The following is a 22,432-nucleotide window of genomic DNA, read 5'->3' on the forward strand; positions in this document are numbered from 1 at the left end:
TAACACGCTCTCTGACACGCGTGAAGCGGTGGGGTAGCATGCAGACCCTGCTTTTGCGTGAAGGGCCTCCTCTGGGTCCTGTGGTGGGTCAAGGCTTGCGCCACACTCGGGAGTGCATCACTCAGCATGATGACCTGGCTTGATTTGATTGGCTAGTAGAAAGGGCCTTGGGGTGTAGAAAGAACTAGGAGAGAACGGCCACCTCAGCTGATCTGTACACAGAGTGCCGGAGCCGTCAAACGCCCAGGAGCCCCAGGGCACCGGAGAGTGCGGCCGGCCAGAACGCGCCCGCCTGTGCGACAGTGTTCGAATTCCAGACAAGCACATCTAACATGACAGTGTCACAGTGGGTTAGGAGGTTGGGCTGAAGAGGTTAGAGAAGGCCAGTGTTGCTGCCATCTGCCTGAAACAGCTTTCAGCTCTCATTAAAGGAAGAAACAGACTGGGGCTAGAAATCTTCAAACTTCAGGAAACAGCAATAAACAAAACGGCAAGCAAACTTCAGACCGAGGCTTCAAACTGGGGGTCTACATATAGAAGATCAAACCTCACTGCTTCTAGCTACGGATAGTTTACTGAAGGAAATTCTTGAATAACATGAGCGTTCGTTTAAAAGCGTCTCAGAGCGCTGACTCGGGATGGGCTCGTTTTAACTATTTGTTACGGTGTGAACGGGAAAATCTGACAAAGGATCAGTATCTGCCCTTCTGTTCGGTTTGATAAATGAGGGCTACTCCGTTAGCAAGTGCTGTGAAAAATCAATAACTGCAGGATGCTGGGGAAAGCACCTTATGGGAGGAATGAAGAGGGGATCGATGAGCCCTTCGCCACCCTGGAGAACAGCCTTGGCAACAACACTAGCCAACAGTGGGATCGATGGAGGCCTTACCTTCTCAACTTGCTCGGCTGCCAGTAGGTCGCTGGGTTCACTCATACTGGGCTTGAAGGTCTCCGGTTCCAGGCTGGCAGAGATGGACGTGCCATGCTTGGAGTTCACCTCTTCCTTTTTGGTGATCTAGAGGCGGAGAACGACGTCAGCAAAGTGGTGGTGCTGGGGGGGTGGGGGTGGGGGGTGTCCAGCAGCTAAAATAAAGCCTGCCTCTCTGCAGTACTAATGCCAGGTTTACACTGGTGCACACACTCCTGGTTTTGGTTGGAATTCGACAGCAGGGGTGGAAACATATCAGTTGTGCTTTGACCAGGAGAGCCATTGGTTTATTCAAAATACAAGCACAAAAACAAATCCGAATTCAAGGTGGCAATTAATGCACTGCTGTTTCAAGCTTTTCCCAACAAAGTGCAAACCCAGTGCAAGAGAACATGATTAGCATATGCCAGTCCAAACAGTTAACATCACTACGTATCAATTCGCCAACTTGGACAGCAAGCCCTCCATGCATAGCCCCTTTATCTGTTTTATAGAACAGTGTGCTTTACCTCGAATGGCCCGGACACACTCAAGTTACACACCCCTTGCTTGAATTACCTGCATTGTCTATGGCAAACAATTGAGCAAACACTGCCTGGAACCCTAACTTCCTCCGTTTCAACCACCCAGCCTTCCTGTCGTCTGTCACAGCAGGCCAGTCATGGGGCTGCCAGAAGGAACACAACACCACATCTCTAGTGGGGTCGTTACGGTAACATTTGTGACAGTGGTTCCGGAACACGGCGGCTTCTAAAGGACGCCCCAGTAAGTCACTGCAGACACTAATCATTAAAAGTGTCAAAGTTCGGTACCTGTGTCAAACTACGACTGGCCATTTTCTAAAACAGTTCAGTAAAACTGCCTTCGCAAACATTTCCATGCTTGCGGCCATAGAGTTGTGTGCAGCACGACTATATGGCACTACTGGGCACCCCCTCTCTATGGAAGAGGTTAAAAGCTAAGGTACAGGGGGCCCCCAGAGGTTTGGGCTTGGGGCCAGGCACCTGGAGGCGTTTGCACAGGGCGCGGAGGTCTTCGCTGTTTAGCGCATCAATCCGGCGGTGGTGCTCGGTCAGTGAGACTACCTGGTACAAAGCACAGAGGAGGGGAAGAGGCGACAGCTGAGCACAGACACAGAGAGCATGAGCAGAGTAGGGAACATGGAGCTAGGCTGTGGAAGACAGAAGTGTGGTTTGGGACACCACAGCTTTCATTACAGGGCCAACAGACTGCTGGCTGTTTGCTTATGGTGGACAGGGGTGGGGTGGTAGGGTGGTGGGGTGGTGGGTGGGAAACAAACAAAAAAAACCAACCCAAAATCTCTCCTATGATTCTGGGAGAAAACAGTGCAAGTGCACTGGCTCAATTCATGCTTTTCACACCACGTCGCTAAAAATGTGAGCCAGTCTTTCAGAACTAGACCAAAAAGGCAAGTGTTTTGCATGGCTGTATGAGCGGTTTCTGGTTACACCCAGTCTCCCGGAGCATCCTGCAAGCCAGATCGCAAGCCCCAGCCTAAAGTTCATCACACAGCGGTAAAGCTCCGGGTTGCCTTCTTAAAGCCTCATCCTGCTTGATTTCATTGTTTAATTAGATGCATTTGTTGCCAAGGTACCTAGCTATTGGAGCTAAAATTAGCTTGGTGGAGTGTATAGGGACCGTCGCTATGTCATGGCTCTTCACAATTGGCTGATCATATCACAGAATGGCCGGAGGTATAGTTTTGATTGTAATGCACAAAGGCATACTGGGTATGCTACGAAAGACAGAATGCAGCTAGGCCACTCTATAACCCAGTCACCAACCACAGTCACGCCATTCTAAGATGCAAATGACTTCAGAGCTCAAGACTCAGCATTCTTCTCCAAAACACTGTTCTTTGATTGCAAAGGGGGGGGGGGGGGGGGGCAATTTATTACAGCATGCTAGACATTTTGAGTTCAGATGTCTGCCTTCTGCCTCTCAGAAGGCAGAAACAGCAAAACAACATTGAATTCACATTTATGAATATACTGGCGTATGGATTCTAACGTGGTGTGTCATTTTAAACGACAGACCGCATTGCAGTTCACTTCCAGTGCACTAGTACCCTTGAGTGGGATGGAATGAGAAAACACGTTTTTTGCACTGTGCTATGGTATGTGGCTCGGCCTGAAAAATGACTGTGAAACAATATAATCATCTTGGAATGGATGACTTGTTTCTGTGACAAGTGATATTCAATCCTCCCCACACAATGAGTGAACCAACAACAGTTCAATACTAAACTTGTACCTGATTCCTGAAATTTTACCATGAAACCTGCATCACCTCATATTGTCAAAACTTTCACTTCCAGTCAGGACTATTAAGGCCATGATGGTGCAAGTCACCACATACAGAGATGATTTCAGTATGCATGTCAGATTTGGTCCTTTTTTTTTTTTTTAAGTCAGATTTTGCGGTGGTGGTGGGTTTAAACAAGTGTAATTATCATTTGCTGCACAGTGTAGTAAGGTAGCCTCACTAATGAGGTCTAGGCCAACAAGTCAACTAACTTAGTAAGCTACCAGGGGGACCCTGTGACCTGGCTGCATTTGAGCTGGTGGCTAATGAATGAGCCACACTTTGTGGGAATCGTATGAGGTTTTTTTTTTTTTAAACCAAACCTCATTGTGTTTTAACCTTCCAGGGTCAGTCTCCCTAGCTCAGTATTCTGCATTTTTTGGTGGTCTCGTCCCACATATATAAGACATCTAGCCCACTTATACTTAGGTTCAGCATTTTGACAGCAATAAACCTCCAAAGAAAATCCCACACACTATGAACTTGTATTGTATGGACAAAAATACAAGTGTACAATAAGTGTGATCCAAACTAAAACCATGATTAGATTAGAGAAAGTGCAAAAGGACTTGTTTTTTTTCACTTTTTAAAAAAATTTAATTTTCTTTAGTTTCAGAAGGTTTTTCTTATTCCTGAATCTGCTTTGTGACAACACCTGATGTAAAACTTCTGTACAAATACATTTAAACTGAACTTGAACATCTGACTTGTATGTTAGTCGCTACGAAGAACATTCTGTAAGTGGTTTGCAGGCAGTCCTAGGGACCGACTGCTGAACATTAATCGAGTGGTCTTGGGCGGGGAAATGTGTAAATACTGCTTGAACACCGAAGCTCGATAAACCGTGCAGGGCAGCGGGTCACACAGAACCGAGACAGTGAACCCCAATGACGGAAAAGAGAAATGGTCAAGTTGAGTTTGAAGAGCGTAAACAAAAAACTTTCTAGCCACCACGTTGCCACTTCACTGCCGTCAATAATTCAGGGGAAACGGGACACTGATGTCGCTCATAAAAAATACAACGCTACAAAGATTTTCATTTTCATTTACAGAGACTTTAAACGCATGTACAAAAATAAAGGGGTTTACAGGCTGCAAATGTTTACCAGTAACGTTTCATTCTGCAATCACACTCGGTCTTTAGTCATTTAACCCAAGTCAACCTTACTAGTGACAAGCTTGCTAACATTAGCTGAGGTCGAAAGTCCTGAAATTCTGAAACTCATCGTAGTTAGCTGACTAACAAGCACACTAGCTAATAAAAAAAGGATACAAATTAATCTGCTTCATATGGATCTCTAGCAGCTAGTTAGCAAATTTTAGTGAAAAACGGCGCTTTGCTACAATCTACTAACGCAGGCTACCTAAATAGCGAGTAACGTTATCTAGGTTAGCAACCTAGTAGTTAGCTAAGATGGCTAGCTAGGAGAAACATGCATGCAGAACAACTTCGTAATAAAAACGTGTTAGCGAAGAGTGTGAAGGACGGGTATCTTAGGTTAGCTACTCAGCTATCGTTTGGCGACATTACACACAAGAGGAATAAAGATATAACACGTGTTTTCCGTGACTGGAGCCTTTCCCCCCAACACAAACATGATCCAACAAGGAATCCGTACTTAAATTAGTTATAGCGGCAACGCTGGCTAAACTCTACCAGCCAAAGATGTAGGACGCGCCAGACTGTGCGTGATTTTCTCTCCAGTAGCGTTATATTTCGACATACGTAAGTGTACTTAGGAGTCAGCGGTTTCACATCCTTCGCCCTGCTAGGGAACATGTCTTTTAGGCTGGACCGGGCTGGAGAGGCACATCCCGAATTCTCCAAACAGCTGATTTCCTCAGGACCGCCCGACAGCGGAGCATCAAGACGTATCACTAAACCCCGACCGAAAAGGGGATCAAGGGGATCATTCGGGGTCTACGACGAAAATAATCGACATCGTTGTGGACCAATGGAGATCGGGGCCAAGGGCACAGTCAGAAGCGATTTGCTCCTGGATCAAAAACACCTCCCCTCAGACAGTTGGCGACTGGCGCGTTTAAAGACACAACACGTTTTACGCGAATAGTCACTGAACCGATCAATGCAACTGAAGAGACACTGAGTAGTGAGATTTACACACGAATGTACATTAATTCGTGCTTGCAGCTAAACTGACTCGTGGATTTTTTTTTTTCATGACATGTAGACTCTTATTTAGATTTTAAACTTTACCAAAGCCAGGCCACACCACAGTTCTGGAAAAACAAAACAAAACAAAAAACTCAAACAAAACTTATGTAACGATTATTACTCGTAGTCAAAATATACTCACAAATTTAAAAAAATGTATTTAACCTTTTACTTAACCAAGCAAGTAATTAACGTTATTTACAATGGCGGCCTGGCAAGCAGCAGAAGCCACCTGACTACTGTTAACCTCAAAGTTTACCACAGAGATCAACGCGAACAAAGATCGTTGTCTGAGATTGTTATGACACTTGTTCCACCCCACAAATCTTTTGTAACGTTTATGTTGGAGCGAACAAAAGTTTACATCTTCAAACCCCAGAAAGACTACGGGAACTCGACGGGTCTTGGAAAGACAAATCAGTATACTTCGTTTCCCCACAACATTGATTTGCATTAAATTTTAAAGTGCCGCTTCAGCTGTAGTATCGTTTTCTTCACAGGCTGGTTCGGTTTCAGTGCAGCTAATAGGCCTATAAGACTGCTCCATGAAGACATATGGCAGCCTGGTTTGGACACATCTGCACATCTGAGCTAGTTCTCCTATGCACGTCCAAGAGTAGCGCTATAAAATCGCAGACGTATTTTTTCTTGTATTAAAAACAAAAACACCACCACACACACACACACACACACACACACACACAAAACTCAAATGCAACAACATGGGCAATCAAACCCTATTGTGCTCTACAGTAATTTCAGTGCAAGTTGTTAACCAGGCAACATATATAACCACACAGTGAACCTCAATGACAATACTGTCATAACAGCATGATTTAATAGGGTTTCTCATAATGAGAACCATCCAGGTATTAAACCATGCAGTGTTCTCAGTGTTGGACAGGGGCTCGCGCATGCAGGGGCTGCTTTCTTGAAAGAAAATAGAACACAGTCATGCAAAACACTGGCTTCAAGCTCACAGTTAGAAAAACAATAGTGTGGTGGGAATTTGTTGACCAAGTGAGGCAACTGATTTCAGAAACAGTGAGCAACCACTGGACAACACAACATGATGGCAAATGGAAGAGGAGTTCAGAAAAAGCATGTTAAAAGTTCCGGGCACCTAGAATAAAGGAAAAGAAAATCAAAACAGATACACAGAGACAATGAAGACACACTAGAAGAATATATATATGCACTACAATAGTAAACATCTCAGCGTTTTGCAGTGCACAAGCAAAACTTGTTATAGGACGATAGAAATACAAGCAAGCCACACAGAAAGTAACTCACATAGAAATGAAGTCAAATACAATGCATTGTTAAGTTTGCAGAATATATATTAAAAAAAAAGATGCATAGGGCAGGACAAGGGATTGACGGACAGGTCTACCTCCCACTCCTTGCCCGAGGAGTCTGGCGTGGCCTGCTCCTCGCCGGCTTCTGATTCGTTGATTTTCTTGACCACGATAAAGGCCGGCTCGCGGCTTATGCCGCTGATGTCATCACAAAACGTCTCCGGGCTCCACTGGATGAAGAACAGGTAGAGGTGGTCCGACCTGCAAGTAACGAGTGAGGGTGGGATGGGTGTGGGTGGAAGGTGTGAGCCTAAGAAAGTCGACTTTGAACAGTCAGATAAATAAATAAATAAACAGAAGCTTAAAGATCAGCTTCACTAATGAAAGCCGGCTAATCCAACTCCGAAACTGCTACTGGTCAGTCGGATTTAGCACAAACGGCAGTCGTAGAGCCCGGAGCAGTACGCTGGCCCTACAGACAGCCCTAGTTATTTCTATGCATACACGACAAATCGCAGCTGTAAAACTGTCACATGGCCGAGGTGTAGGCCTGGTGGCGCCCATCCCAAGCCATTGCATGGCGAGGTCAGCGAGACAGCGTGCATTATTGCAGTAGCCCCACCCACCCACCGCTGCACGTTGATCTTCTGTGTCGCCAAGCAATTGAGCCACGAGGTAAGGGAAGAGGCAGAGACCCACACATGCACGAGCACATGGCCCCTCCTACTTGTATTTCTGCGCCGAACTGATGGTCGTCAACACTGCAAGTTTTCGGTTTTCCATTAATATACAGTGACTCAGGACAAGGGGAAAATGAGCAGCCCACAGTGCGCAGCACAAAGACGGGAACACTGGGACCTTGTTTTATGAAAGGAAAGTGATTCATTGCATGTCCTTTCACGACAAAGATGGCACTGTTGTTTTTGGTGGTATGGAAGAACTGATAGTAAGGCTTTGAATTATTTCTGGCCTTATATGAAGTGGCTTGTAAAAATAACTAAAACCAAATCATGCCTTTGCGCAGCCCGGCTTAATTTGCTAGAGAAACACACTTTACTGCTTCTCAGAGACTCTCAGAAGCCTCTTTGTATTGGTATTAAATAGCAGTAAAAAAGGTGTGGTTTAGGAAAGCTTTACCCAGGAAACTCACATGCTGAATTAAATCTTTCAGCGATTATTTGGATCCATATATATACACCCGCTAGGTGTTAAAACAGGGTTTTGCTGCAGACCCTATGTGACTCGAAACTTTTAGAAATGTCAACAAACTATGTAAATAAAGATTAAATTGCAAAGTAAACAGCTGCACAAGGTTACTTACTTCTAAAGAAATAATGAGTAATTATGTACGTATGTACGCGCGCGCGCGCACGCGCACACACCCACCCACCCACACACACACACACACACACACAGACACACACACAGACACACACTCCTGTATTACTATCTTTATGTGGGTTTTACACTGGCCAGTATTACTGCTGTAAATAAAAATAATTTCTTTTACATTTACTTAACCTCACTCAGCGTTCAGTAACATAATGGAAACCGTGTGCTTCTTTAAGTTTGTCAAGTGAAAGCTGCACATTAGAGAAAACACACACACGCACTCTCACACACTCTTACACTCTCACACACTCTCACACACACACACACACACACACACACACACACACACACACACACACACACACACACACACACACACACACACACACACACTGTTATCTCTTTGGGCCTGTCCAGCTTGTCCAGGCTTCACGAATGAGAGCCAATAAACTGCTCTGTAGGAGGCGCTAGGGGCGGGGCAGAAGCATGGCAAGCTGCGCTCACCTCTCCTGCGGCACGGAGAACCAGTACTCATGCTTGCGGTCCCGCTGGGCATACTGCTGCATGCACGCGCTGGCGCTGGACACGAACGTTTTCTTCATGGCCTTGCCCACTCGCAGGCACAAGAACCTGGGAGACCTGGACATCCGCCTCTCCCTGGACACAGACGAACCTGGGACACGGGGAGACGTTATGCGCTGCAGGCTTGGCGCAGGACACGTTTCAAAGTTGAATAATGGGAGCGTCTAAGTTAGCGGGTAGAATCGCCACGCCTTGGAACGCGAGCGCATCCAACACGTGTGCACGAGTGAGGGCAGTGATACGCAAACCTGCCCTCTCGACAATTGCATCAAAAAACCATTTATGTGTCCATTTACTGTTTATCTGCATTCTACAAAATAAAAAAAATAATATAAAGCATTACTGCATGTTTTAAATGCCCATATGAATGAAGTGAGGTAAGTCTAAATAAAGCATATATAGCATTATAATGTCATGTTAATGCAAGTTGCACAAAATCGAAAACTAAAATAACTGATTACACAAAAAGGGGAAATTGATGTTATATGTTCTTTTTTGTTGTTGTTGCAAGGGCTCAATTGGCCATTTCAGAACACACTACCTAATGAGTGCATTAGCATAGTCTACAGTAATGAGGTCCTCAGGCCTCAGAGCAAACAAACAGCACTATATGCCCCCTGGTGGAAGCCAGAGCTCCGTCACACTAAGGCAGTGGTGCAAAAGTCCGGTCTGGGTCGGAGTCCAGCAACGGGCTTTGATTGATTGATGAGTTGAGTCAGGTGTGTTTAAGCAACACAATCACCAAACCATGCTGGACTCTGACCCAGTCGAACCAGGGCTTGCTACCACAGTGCTGCATTAATTAATATTAGTTAAACGCACTTGATTCAACCATCAGTCAGCTGCCAGGTTTAGCAGGGTTGTCTGAGCAGAGCAGTCACCAAACTCTGCCGGACTCCGGGCCACTCGGCGAGGACTCTTGGCAGCCCTGCGCCAAGACGCCGGAGGAGGAGATGTCGCGGTTCCCCAGCCAGCAGGGCAAGGGCAGCCTCGTTAGTTCAGCCCTTCCAACTACTCAACCCGCAAGTTCTGCACAACTGCTGCATGACGACGGAGCAGGGCAGGGTGGCGTGCTGGTTATCTGGTTATTTTTTAGTGATATTAACCATCACGAGCCCTCCCCCCGCTAAAGAGCAGCAACAGTGGGGTGCTGTATATACCTCTGTAAAGTGAGGTCTAAAAATGCAGCGCATACACCATATTTTGCATTATTATTTATATGAATATTCATGTAATTTAATCCTTGATTAGGCTTAGTGTGCACCTGGATAATTAACCCATGATGGCATCACTTGGGGGTCTCGACGTCTGCATTTCATCAGAGAACTTATTGAAGAGAAAAATGCACAAACATGGTCGCTCGCACGCACGCACTCACGCACACTTAAAGGGAAAAAAAGCCCTGGCTGAATGGTCTTTGGCACTGCCTGTGTGGGGCAGCTCCTAACGCTGGATCAAAATCCGCCTTGTTTTCTTCTGACCGCGTGCGTGCGGTCGCTGTGCCCACAAAGTTCGGTCTTGCGCATCGGATGTGAGCGTGTGCCTGGGCCTTGTGGAACTTGTTGAGAAGTGCTTTGTCAGAGCTTTAGGCTAGGTGGTTGCACTCGTCCTCGGGTGATAGCGGGTGAGGCTCGTTTTAAGGCACTTCTCCCCCCATCCACCCGTCTCGCTGAATGCCAAGCGGCACTGCGCGACCTTATCAGCACCTCCCAGCAGTGTGTGCCCCCGACAGACAGCAGAGGCCTTCTGCCACGGTGAGACTTCAGAGCGCAGCACGGTAACACTGTGTGTTATTATAATTAATGTAAGCGACTCTGGGAAAGGTTCTGAACCCCCACTCCCAGCAAAACACTGGAATCATCGCCCAGGGCAGGAGTCGAACGGAAGAAACGGTTTACCAGAGAAACTCTAATTAAAGAGATAAGACATGCAGTCGCTGGCACGGCGGTGGAGTCTGAAGGTTACGTCTTCTGCTTTGGCACAGTGCAATGCCCACTGCGTAAATGAAACCTGTCCCATTCGGAATGGGAATGGGAACTGTAATGGGAGTTTCTTCTTTAAGAGAATTACAAGGACACAACTGATGTATCTTTCCAGACCTTGAATCACAGTTAATTTTACAGTCAGTTGTAAAAGGAAAAAAAAAAGTTCTAAAAGATTTGAAAAATAACAAAACAAAAACAAGATAAAAATAAAATGGCAGATGGACAACGACGACTGCTTCATTAAATACAATTGTACAATTGTTATTTAAAAATAACAATTGTTGTGCAGCAGTTGTTTTGAACATCACAAACTGGACAAATCACCAATATACTACATGAAGATAATATACTCTGATTTAAATTCTGCACATCTTACATATCCAAACCATGTTGGTAACAGTCTGTTCTTGTGAAAGAGTGCTAAGGAGGAAATTTTGCACATCTTGGCTACAGCCTTGACATTGAGACATGGCCCGATTTACTGTCAGAGCAGCTATTTTAGCTTTAGCTATCAAGCAGTAAATACAGTTTAGCCAAAGCGCTCTTAAAATAAAGTGCTTATAGCAGCTTTAAATGGATAATGCAGGTTCCTTCGAGCTTACCTTCCTCGGAGCTCTGTCTCTGGCTTTCCTTGGCTGGCGGGCTGTCCTTCTGCGTCTGGTGTGCGTTGTCCCATTCCTCCTTGGCCTGTTGCATAGTGTGACTCATCCACATCTTCCTGAGCTCTTCCACGTCTGTTTCCGAGTCCCGGGTTCCCTGTGGGGTGGGCTTAGCCACGTCCGGGCCGCCTTCGCGCCCTGCTGCGGACTCCACTGGCCCCGTGGTGGGGCCCAGGGAGGCCGGGCAGGGGTCTCCGGCCCGAGCCTGGCAGTGGGGTTGCTGCTGGTCCCTGCTGGTGGATGTGATTGGATGCTCCTGGCTGGGCTGTCTGGAGGCTGCCGTGTCGCCGGCTTGCTCGCCGCCACTCGTGGTCAGCTCTGCCCCCGGAGCGCCGCCCGCTGTCTGGACGGACTCGCTCGAGGCGCCTGAGGACTTGTCCTCCTCGGCGGACTGACGCTCCTCCTGGATGGGCGACAGGTCCGACTCGGTGAAGACGTCCTCGGAGACGGAGCGCTCCATGCCGCGGGGGGCTGTGCTGCCGCTGTCGTGGCCATCCCGCGGACGCCGCTCATCCAGTTGCCAGGTCCCTGAGAACAACGCGTCCAGATCCCTGGGTCAAGGACAGACACACTGCCAGGTTTGGGCGGACACGGGATAACCCTACACAGCCACCACTTAGGTGGACGCTTGGGACTGACATAACAAGGTTTAACTAGTACATGACAATAAGGAATGACTTTTTGCTTATGCATTTTTGCACTAAGATGTCTTTGCAGCACACGTGGTTGCTAAAACAAGCAGGCGAACAAACAGAGTCACTCGAAGATTTGGGGGTTGGGGGGGGCGGTTGCTGCTAAAATCATTAACTTCTTATTACAACACCAAACGGGTGAACAATCCTCACACAGGCGGCTGAAGGCGCTTCATTAACCCTGGAGTAAAAATCCATTTCCTGCACAATAAGGCTGATCGATGCATATCTGAAACCATGGTGGGGTGCCGGTCGCCTTGCATTCGGCTCCCCCGGCTCACGTGAGACAAAACACTTGTCTGTCACGTGAGATCTTTCACACCTCCAGATAAACCGCATTAACGGTATGGAATTTAGGGCGATCTTTGCAAGTCTGGTTCTTTAATGTAAAGAAGGTGGCGAATGAGCCACAACTCTGTCTGCAACTGTTTTGTTGTTTTTTAAAGAACATTTAATCAAGAATAACTAATGTTATTGGTTCTGAAGCACAGTAGTCACACTGGATGTGCCCATTCTAAATAAGAAATTATCAGGCCCTTTGTTGGATAATAGCCCCATGGTTCCAACGGTCTGTGTATAATAACAGCCCCATGGTTCCAACGGTCTGTGTCTGATTATAGACCCATGAATCTACAGGCTTGTAACTGATAACTGCCCCATGGTTCCACAGGCCCATGTGCTCCAGTGAAGACAGCTGTCTTACGGCACAGATTCGCGGATCTTGCTGTCAGTGATCTCCCGGTAGACACCGGCTGACTCCACCTCCTCCAGTGGGCACATGATGCCGTACTCCTCACAGCCGTGCTCCTGCACCAGGGGGTCCATCCGGTGCGGGTCGAACATAATGTTGTTGGGTGTTATCAGCAACACCCCGCTTACTGCCCCCTGGTGGACATAGAGATAGAAAGGTTTGGGTCTTTGGTCACATGCAAAAGGTCTTTCTTACTTTATAGAGGCGTTTTACTCTGAGTGGCATAGCAGAATCATTTCAATTACAATGGAACAAATCAGTTCATTATTGCTCTGATCAGACGGTAAAAATTCGCCGAGAGGTCTGGATCTGTGTGGTAGCTGAACTCCCAGTCCAACCTGAGAAAGTTTTGCCCACTTGATGCTCCCAGAGAGTTGCAACCATCTTATTAACCGTTAAGTTCAGAATTACTCAGCAAACCACTACAGGAAGACAGTGTAGCAGAGAGTTTTCACAGGAGTGTGTGTGTACATGTGTGTGTGGTCTGGGGTGCAGGGAAAGTCCGGACTTGCCTTTCCATCCGTGATGTACTTGCAGTTGATTTTAAGGAACTTTTCCGTCAGTGCCTCCTCTTCCTCGGAGGTGGAGGAGATCGCGTGGGAGTGCCGCAGGGCCGGGGCTGGGGATGGAGTCGGGGATGGGGCGGGGGCGGGCGAAGGGGCATCGGGCCTAGTCCCACCCTCGGGGTCCTGGAAGAGAATCGGGACAGAGGAAATTTACTTTGCTTTATTTTACTTTGTTTTATGTTTCTATAGTCACAGCCTGCAGATAAGCGTGTGAGTCAGGGACACCAGCGGTTCACATGCATTCTTCTTATGCTGAATCAGCAGTTGCACGCACTGTTCTAACCATAGCGATAGAGGAAGCCTTCAGCACTCAGGCTAACCAAAGTATGAATTAGCAGATACCCTGTAGGAGTTGTTTTTTCTCTTTTCTGTTCGCTTTGGGCGTTACTGCCACTGTCTGTGTATTAGGGGAGCGGGACCGTACTGCGGTTCAGTTCTCTTTCTCTGTTATAGAGGGGACAGAACTCAATAAACTTTTTTTATTACTCAATGCATAAAGCTGTCTGTGTTTGATGCGCTCTCATTTTTCCACCACAAATGAGCAGAGCAGGATTCTGCAGTGCACCCTGGACGCGGGGTAAACGGAAAAGTTGGACGAGGTCCCTCACTGGCGCTGCCCCGCTGGTCGCCTGCTCTGTGTGAGCCCTGAACGTGATGACCCAGCGCTTACTGTCTGTAGTGTTGTGAAGGCCCACAGCTCTGAATGGCAGCCCGGCTTTGCTTTGGTATTAAACCATTCCCAAACTGCGCATCAGAGCCCATCCATGGCTGCGCTGGCGCACCACATGGCTGCCTGCCTCTGACTGCAGGCCTCTCCTCAACAATCAAACACCACCGTTTCATGCGTGGGGTGGATGAACGGGCCACGGGGAGCAGAAACGTTATTTCCTGCTTATAAGGAAAATTCTTTTCCTTCTGTTTTCAGGCATCTCAGAGAGGATGGTAACAGAACAGAACAGCACAGAAAACCTTCTGTATGTTTCTAGGGTCTGCACCGAGCAGCCTGTGACTGGCAAGCTTTGTGTAATGAATTGTCGTATGGCATGTTTAAGTGTGCGTTAGCTGATAACATCTGAAATTTAAGGCGCACAGCCGTGACAGAAATAGCCATTAGGATGTCATTAGATCGAACGCACCGCGTTTGTTTCAAAAACTCTGATAAGCAACTAAAAACGTGTTAGCACGGGAGAACGCTGGTGTGTACATATATCCCGAGAGCCATTATTCTTTCCCACTCCATTTGTATGCAGGTGAAAGTGATTTCTATGGTAATGGGGAGGATGAAGATGACCTCTCCGGCGTTCAGGAGTGCTCGTGTGGAGCTGCCCAGCTGACGGACGTGAAGCATTTAGGCAGGCCCGAGTCCAGGTGCCCCTCCAGCCTGTCTCCTCCTCACAGTGGCGCGGCCGAGTCATTCCACTCTCGGTGCGAGCGCTTTTCCCAGAATTAAAACCAGACCTTGATCCGGATCTTAGGCGTTCAAGTGCTTTGAGCACGGAGAGTCCGTAGGGTGTGTGTCGGCGTGCGCGAGAGCGCCGGTTTGTCTGGAGAGCGTCCTAAGCTGTGTGAGAGCCCGCGTAGAGACTGGCGGGGTCAGGGAGCGGGCGGAAGGATCAGCTTCAAAAGAGAGCCCCTGCCCACAGTTGTCTGCTGCTCTCTTATACACCCCCCCCACAGCTCTGATCCCTCCACAGGCAAAGCCCAGCACTGCCGAGCCTGACGTATGAAGGTTCTGGTGTCAATGGCAACACACTGCCCATTACTTATACGCTACACTCTTTTAATGAAAGCCTAATAATGGCACTAATGGCACTGGTCTCTTCTCTCTGCACCGGTTTCAACCTGAATAACTTGTCATCCTTCGGGTCAACCTGGCTTCAGTACAGCCACAAAGAGCACACCCCCGAACACCACGGTACAGCTCGGGTCCTGGTAGAGCTGGAATAAAGCTTTTGGCTCAGTTCCCTGCAGACGGCACCATGGGAACGGGATATAGGCCATGGCTGCATACACCTGATTAACACAACGCTTAATTTTGAGTCAAGTAAAGTGGCAACACGTCAGTGCCAAGAAGACTCTTCCTTGATTCATTTTTAGATTTTAAATTCATTTTTCAGTTTTGGCACCTTTAGGAACGAGCTGAAATTCGAGACTTGGTTTCTGCTTAGTAATATTTTTAGTGTGCGAGGCATTGTGATATTAGAGTGGTAAGAGTGGGCTTAACATTTCAGTTTGCTGTTCTTATCATTAGTTTGCTCTATGTACACATTCAAATTAAATCATTAATTCCACATTTCTACAGAAAGGGATTAGCCCACTTGCTAAAGCACCCATCACCCCTACAACCCAAAGGTAGGACTCCTCAGGAAGCAAAGAGAACAGATCCCTCCCTCTGACTACAGACTTCCGAAACACTGCCATGCTGAGACAGACAGACCACCCCCAGAGCCTCGAAAAAGCAGCCAAGGAGTCAAAACATGTCTTCCTGGTTACCGTGTTTGGCGTAACACCTGCCTCCGGGGAGCCAAATTGGTTCAGCGCCCTCGGCCCCCTTCGCCCGCCCCCAGGAGACAGAGCACAGGAAGGGGGAGTTAGTCTAGCGCACTACGGAAGGGAGGTGATGGCAGCTGAGTGTTATTCGTGACTCTGACGCTAGCAGGCTGTTTAAAGGGCTGGCCACACACACCACGACTCATCGCTGTTAACAAGCGACAAGAGGAAGACTCGTCAGAAAGGGCGAATGCAGATTTGGCTCCTGTGTTTGGAGCAACCGCAGAAATACAGAAACTAAGCTCCAATCAGTGGGTTTGTTCCACAAGATCTGAGCAACACTACTAGTGTGTTTGTGTGTACATACATATTTGTATATACTTGTGTGTGTGTGTGTGTGTGTGTGTTTGGGAAGTTGATTATGGCTGGGAATGTTACTTATGGTGGAAGCAGGGACTTTTGCTTTGGAATTTGAGCTGGTGGTTAATGCTAAACTCGAGACTTAGCATCTATAAGTCCAAGAGACCCAGAGAAACCCAGATTCAGAGACACCCCCCCCCCCACACACACACACACAAACATACAGACTCAAGTCAACTTAAACTCGAGTCACAGATTTGAAAGACTAAAGATTTGACTCTGACTAGCATCTTGACTTATGACTTTTGAAAGACTCATGAAATTCTATTGTCTAACTGATGGTTTGAGTAAGACTTTTCCATTTCATCTCATGCGAGCGTCTTGCCGGTAAGTTGCGAGACGCTCGTGCTCAGCACTTACGTTTTATTATTTATTGCATCTGTCTTAAAACACTCACCAAACAGTTGGTATGAACAGCTAGCCTGTTAGCTAGCTGATGGTAGTTTAGATAAGGAGTATGCTAGCCAGCTAGACTGATAGCTAAGAAACAGGTTTTCTAGTAAGTTCCATATCATAAGCAGTAATGACTTCCTAGGTTTCGTAGCTAGCTACATGCTCCCTTCCCCCACTGCCAATCTATTGTTAGCTAGCTAACGTTAGACCAGCCAAAATAGAGAAGGTTTTAACCCAGAGACTCGGGACTTGACTCGGACTTGTTCATAGTGACGCACACACCTTGGAAATGGTGCATGTGGACAGCTGAACGTACAGCACTTTTTGGGGTGCAATGATAAGCTGGTGTGGAAACACATCTCCTGTGGTGAGTCTTGCTACTACAGCCAGCAGAGTGTGAGGCACATCAGATGTATGAGAGCGACAAATGTATGAGAGGGAGAAATAGGGGAGGAGAGAGAGCGTGAGAGAGAGAGAAAAGATACCAAACAGAGTGGAGACGAGAAAGCGAGAGAGACAGAACAACAGCATCACTGAGGTTCTAGAACCAAATGTTTAAAGTGCCGTGCTGGGTTGGTGAGGATAAGTTGGGCGTATTGCGGAAGTGTAAGTGTGTGTATGTGTGTGTGTGTGTGTTCTCCAGGCTATCTGCAGCTTACTTACACCAGACTGGCTTTTTCCGAGGCCCGTAGATGAGACTGGGCTGGTGCGAACCAGGGGCTGGATTTAGAACATGCCCTGTAGCGAGCCACTGACTCAGGCTCCAGGGTGCAGGAGGGCTGGGGGTGCATGAGAGACACCAAACACCAGCCAGCTCCTCCAGGCACACACAGGTAATTAACCCCCCCCCCCCTCCCCTACTTGCTTTCTTACTCTCGTTATCTTGGTCACACACATGTGCAAGCAAACACTCAGATGCACGCACATCATGCAAGCACACACACGCATGTGCACAGACACACACACACATCCCTCTCATGCAAGCACACTCTTTCTTCTACTTTCACTCTCTCACTCTCTTTCTCTCTTACTGTGTCTCACTCACAAACACACAAACACACACACACACACACACACACACACACACACACACACACACACACACACACACACACACACGCTTCCCTCTCCCTGTCTCTCTCTCTCGTCTTCTTTCTACCGGAAGACTAAATTTACCCTGTAGCAGGAAGCGTGGGGTGAAGCTGAAAGAGTGATAACGTTGGCCTACTGAAGGAGAACTCGGTGAGCCAAGGGGAGAAACGCTGCATCGCTCGTCTCCTGCTGCCATTTTCAGCTTGAGCTGAACCGCAAACTTCACCTGAGGCCCGTACAAAGCTGACCTTTACCAGCTAGCCTACACTGGCCTTTCCTTTTCAAAAAAATTTGACTTTCAAAAAAGTCAAAATCTTTAGCTGCCAAAGGATGCCCTGATCCGTTCTTAGCCTCTGTAAGTGAACGCCGCGTACGGTAAGATTAGCGATTACTTCTAATGGCAACCTTCAGATAAACCTGTCAAAAACCGCGTGTGAGAAGGGCACAACACAGGCATACAAAGCAGCCCAAGCCAGTGCGTGTTGTCCTCTGCGTCTGATGCACTAGTCGGCCACCGGTTGTGCGCACTTGCGCGCGCGAGTGTGCCCGAAACCGGGGAAGCGCCCCTTCCGCTCAATGAACCGCTACTGTGAGCGATTGCTAGTGAACTCTGTCACGTGCGAGCGTCTCCTCGACGATAAACAAGGACCCATACGGCGAGTTTGACACAACAGGCTGTGAAATGTGTCCCTCCGTCTGAGCAGGTTGGGTGGGTTCAACCAAGAGCCGTGCGGATGACGTGACATCCACGCGCGCCGCGCTGCCTGGGCAACGAGAGAACGGCCCGAACTCGGCGAGAGGGTTCAGCTCGGGACCAGCTGAGAGGGGAACAAAGGCAGGATGGCTCTGACGTCCTTTCAGTCCTCCAGGGACAGAGGCATGTGGGAACCACGTGGCCAATTAAGCAATGATGCGGAGGTAAATGAGAGCGAGAAAGACAGTGAGTGCGTTGAGTGGAGAGACGAGGCCAAAGAGGGAGTCATATGCGTGTATGAGCAGCCCTGGTAGTTATGTTACCTGTCAGCTTCATGCCTGGGCCAATGTTCCAAGGTCACCTGACAACCATCAACTGCACTGTTGTCTTCCGAATGTTACATGAGTGTGTATTTATGTTGCATGTACATATGTATGCATGCTTGAGTGACTGTGCGCGCGTGTGCATGTGTTCGTGTGTATGCATGAGTGTGCGCGTGCGCGAGCGTCACCTTCTCTAGGTCCGCCTCTGAAGAGGTGGGTGACAAGGGGCTGATGGGACTCAGGGAGGGCGAGCTTCCCACGCTGGACACGTACTCGGGGTCAGGAACATAGAGAACCTGCCAAAACAGCACAGCGGTGACACACGCATGCACATGCATGCGCAATCATGCTTGTGCACGCTCGCTCACACCCTCGCCTGTCCTTGCCAGACACACACAAACACACACACACACTCTAACAAGATTAAAAGCATGTCACTTAGTCGATGAATCCGCCACTGAATGCAAAATGGGCTGGACGTGGAGTCAGGGTGCAGAGGGCGGAGTGAGACGGTGCTGTGAAACGTGTTACTATGAGCTGGTCTGCATGCGGGCAGAATGGGGGCTTGGAGTGCAAGCCCGCTCCCTGGGAAAGTGTGAGAGATGGTGGACGGAATTGGGAGTGGGAGACTGCGAGGTAGAAGGGGTGGAAAACTGTCTGCTCCTGCTAGCAGCTTGTCTCTCTGTGTGTGTGTGTATTTGTTGAGTGTTATTCTGACGACCAGCGATCTCTTTCATAACGTCAACAGCAGTAGTTCAACAGCGGTAGTCCAACAGCGGAAGCCCTTATAGGCTATGCAAATACATGCAAAACATCATGTAATTATGGGGAATACTTTGTTTTGTGAAGCGCAGGAACATGAGGAGAAGGAGCATGTGAGGAGGTGAAAGGGAGAGGGAGAGACTGCTGAGCAAGAAGGGGGTGGGCAAGCGTGAGAGAGTAGAGGAGAAGAAGAGACACGCACCTGGCCAGGGACCACGGCTCTGGAGAAGAGCTTGTTCAGCTGAACCAGCTCGTTGGGCGTGGAGTCGAACTTCAGTGCAATGCTGTTCAGGGTGTCCCGCGACTCCACCTGGACCACAGGCGCAACGTGCGCCACAGACAAACATGGGAAAAACAAGGGTCCACGCATGAAAACGCAAGACGCCACAACACAGCGTCGCGAACGAGCACGGGAGGCTGGGGGAGGCGTCCTCGCTCTGGGCCGCCGGGTACGGCTAGTCTCGTCGAGGCGGCACATTACGGGGCATTGACTGTTCAGGGATGCTCGTTTGGATGGCAGAATATCCTGTTTGAATGACTATAGTATGAAGGCACGGTTAGACCTCAGAGACTGTGGGAGTGCGATGGTAATCTCCTCCGGCAGCCAAAGACAGCAGTGAGTAAACCTCCAGGACTGGCGTGACTGAGTGTGTGTGCACACCCGCGTTCATCCTGTATAATTCCACAGCCTGAAGCATTTGTTTGTTTTCATCACAGGGCCTCCTGATCTAGGGAGCGGGACTGAGAGAGCTCTCTCTCTCTCTGTGTGTGTGTGTGTGTGTGTGTGTGTGTGTGTGTGTGTGAGTCCAAGTTGTGATGCAGAATGTTTGTTTTTTTTTAGCATTTCTCCCTTAAAAAAAAAACAAACAAGAGAGAGAGGCTGGCCGCCCTGGTCTGGGCCGTCAGGTGCTTTGGCAGTGCGTCATCCCAGCAGCCTGATGCCAGCAGGAACCGCTCTGAGCTCCCGTCGCCCGGAAAAGACACGCAACTGCAGAAATTGCGCCCGTGCTCCGCCCCCAGCCGTTATGCCGAAGCGGTGTTACGGCGTCGCTCTCTTTGGAATGTAAAAAAAGAGAGTGAGGACTCTCAAATTCAAAGAAAGGCGCTGCAAATGCAATCTTCAGGGGAAAAAAAATTTAAGGGGTTAAAAAAAAGACATTCATTAGGTCTCTTGTAGTCGCAAGAAAAGTGCTACATGCTTGTAAAAATCAGGGACGAAATTATTCAATCAAGAGCAACGTTTCAGTGAGAGCGATAAGCGGGTCTGACACGAACGTAGTGTGTACTTGTGCTCAAGGTAAACATGCTGCTGAAATGCCGATAACTGGATAAGGAAGCGGTGGCTTAGATACGGGAACCGTGGCCGTCTGAGGAAATTAGGAACTGTTGAGGAGCTCGAGGAGAACATGGCGCTCTGGAGGCAGCCAGCCTCGCAGAGGGCAGCGGGTCGGGCTTGGGCGGGCTGCCCCCTTCCCAAAAGCGCGGCCTGTGGGCTCATCTCCTATTTGAAACGTCCTGCTTCTCAACCTGTGATATGCAACCCGCTTCTATCAGTTCTGGGATGCCGAATCGTTTCTTAAAGAAGCACGTGCCAGTTTGCATTATTCAATCGATCAATTAAATAATTGTGTCCTGTTATATTATGTTTCCTACTCATCAAGATGCTATTTTTGCTTGGCAAGATACTGGGAGATTCAGTGGAGGATCCAGCTGTTCTCCTGGCAGCTGCACGAAGGTACTCCGAGCACGATTATCAGTGCTGATTTTAAAATACAGAAACAAACAAACAAAAAAATGTGTATCAGAACAACAGTAGAATGTCCATTGTGATCTAGAATGCATATTATATTATTGTGGTTGTTATTGTGACTGGTCTAGTGCAATGATGACACCATCACCAACAGTTTTCGCTGTATTTTTGTAGTTTTTGTAGAAGTTGTCACCATCTGGCCATAGTAAACAACAGACTGTTTAAAACACCTTTAAAAATAGTTTTAAACAACAAACAGGACAGAATGGCCAAAGAATTCCTCGTTAATTGCTTTGCAGCTGGTCACATTACGAGGAGCAAAGCCAGGATTATGCCACATACAGGTGAAAGGTGAACACTACATACAGCACCTTTAAATGCTTAAAAACACAATGGATATTTAAGCGCGAGATAGTCGGCACATTCCTTATGGAGCTAATCCATAACCACCTGGTTCTTTTCGTTGCCTGGCACTGTTCCGCTGTCCTGCACCACTGACGTGCCTACTGATCCAGTCCACTGTACTGCATCGCATGCTTATCAGGGCAGCCGTTCGGATCAATACGGTGACCGCGGCCTCACAGCTACTCAGGGAGAGCCGCAGGCCAATCACACGCCTGCTTCTGTCTGTCACCAGGTGACACGCTCATGCTTTAGAAGGAAGGACAACGTGAACTGATTGGCCAAATCAAGGAAACAAATCTATTTAATATCATGTTTAATATCTTGTCTCAGGTTAAGTTATTTGGGGAGAACAATGGTAAGAATGGTACGGCTCAATGACAACAAATATAATTATACATTGCATGCCCAAACAAGGCAGGTTTAAAAAAGCAGTATATTGCTATATTGGTGGTATCGTAGCTGACGATGATATCGTCAGTACCACACAGGACTGAAACACTTAGACTTTGTACCAATATCACTACCTTTACTTCAAACCTAATGAAAATTGACATGCAAATACTGTAAACACTTTGATAAATGCACACCATTGGATAAAATCTAATTTGCTTTTCGTTTAATCAAATATTGGATTGCAGTACAGAAGGATTCAGTCTTATAGCTGGTATTAGTTTTGCCCCCCAAAGAGTTCTTCACCGTGAGCCTAACTGCTACATTAGTAGTAACTGCTACATAACTGCTACAGAAACTGTGGAGAGCATTCTGAATTGTGTTGCCAAGTATGGGGTAATAACTCCCCCAGGTCCTGA

At 47.8% G+C, this 22,432-nt stretch overlaps 1 protein-coding gene across 7 annotated transcripts in view; it reads right to left on the bottom strand.

The window, feature by feature from the left end:
- oxr1a (oxidation resistance 1a) overlaps positions 1-22,432 on the bottom strand; it is a 106,340-nt gene that overhangs the window by 2,147 nt on the left and 81,761 nt on the right. For 5 of the 7 annotated variants that reach the window (XM_035525883.1, XM_027009529.2, XM_035525884.1 and 2 more), the window contains 9 exons: positions 19,671-19,778; positions 18,895-19,002; positions 13,241-13,417; positions 12,681-12,862; positions 11,229-11,836; positions 8,564-8,732; positions 6,823-6,988; positions 1,933-2,013; positions 890-1,015 (listed from right to left, as the gene is read on the bottom strand). In XM_035525883.1, coding sequence (XP_035381776.1) covers positions 890-1,015; positions 1,933-2,013; positions 6,823-6,988; positions 8,564-8,732; positions 11,229-11,836; positions 12,681-12,862; positions 13,241-13,417; positions 18,895-19,002; positions 19,671-19,778 — 1,725 coding nt within the window. Of the gene's footprint in view, positions 1-889; positions 1,016-1,932; positions 2,014-4,979; positions 6,407-6,822; positions 6,989-8,563; positions 8,733-11,228; positions 11,837-12,680; positions 12,863-13,240; positions 13,418-18,894; positions 19,003-19,670; positions 19,779-22,432 lie in introns of those variants that run through there. The other 2 variants (XM_035525886.1, XM_035525888.1) reach the window with 2 other exon arrangements.

This window comes from Electrophorus electricus, chromosome 5, assembly GCF_013358815.1.
Source record: "Electrophorus electricus isolate fEleEle1 chromosome 5, fEleEle1.pri, whole genome shotgun sequence".
NCBI lineage: Eukaryota > Metazoa > Chordata > Actinopteri > Gymnotiformes > Gymnotidae > Electrophorus > Electrophorus electricus.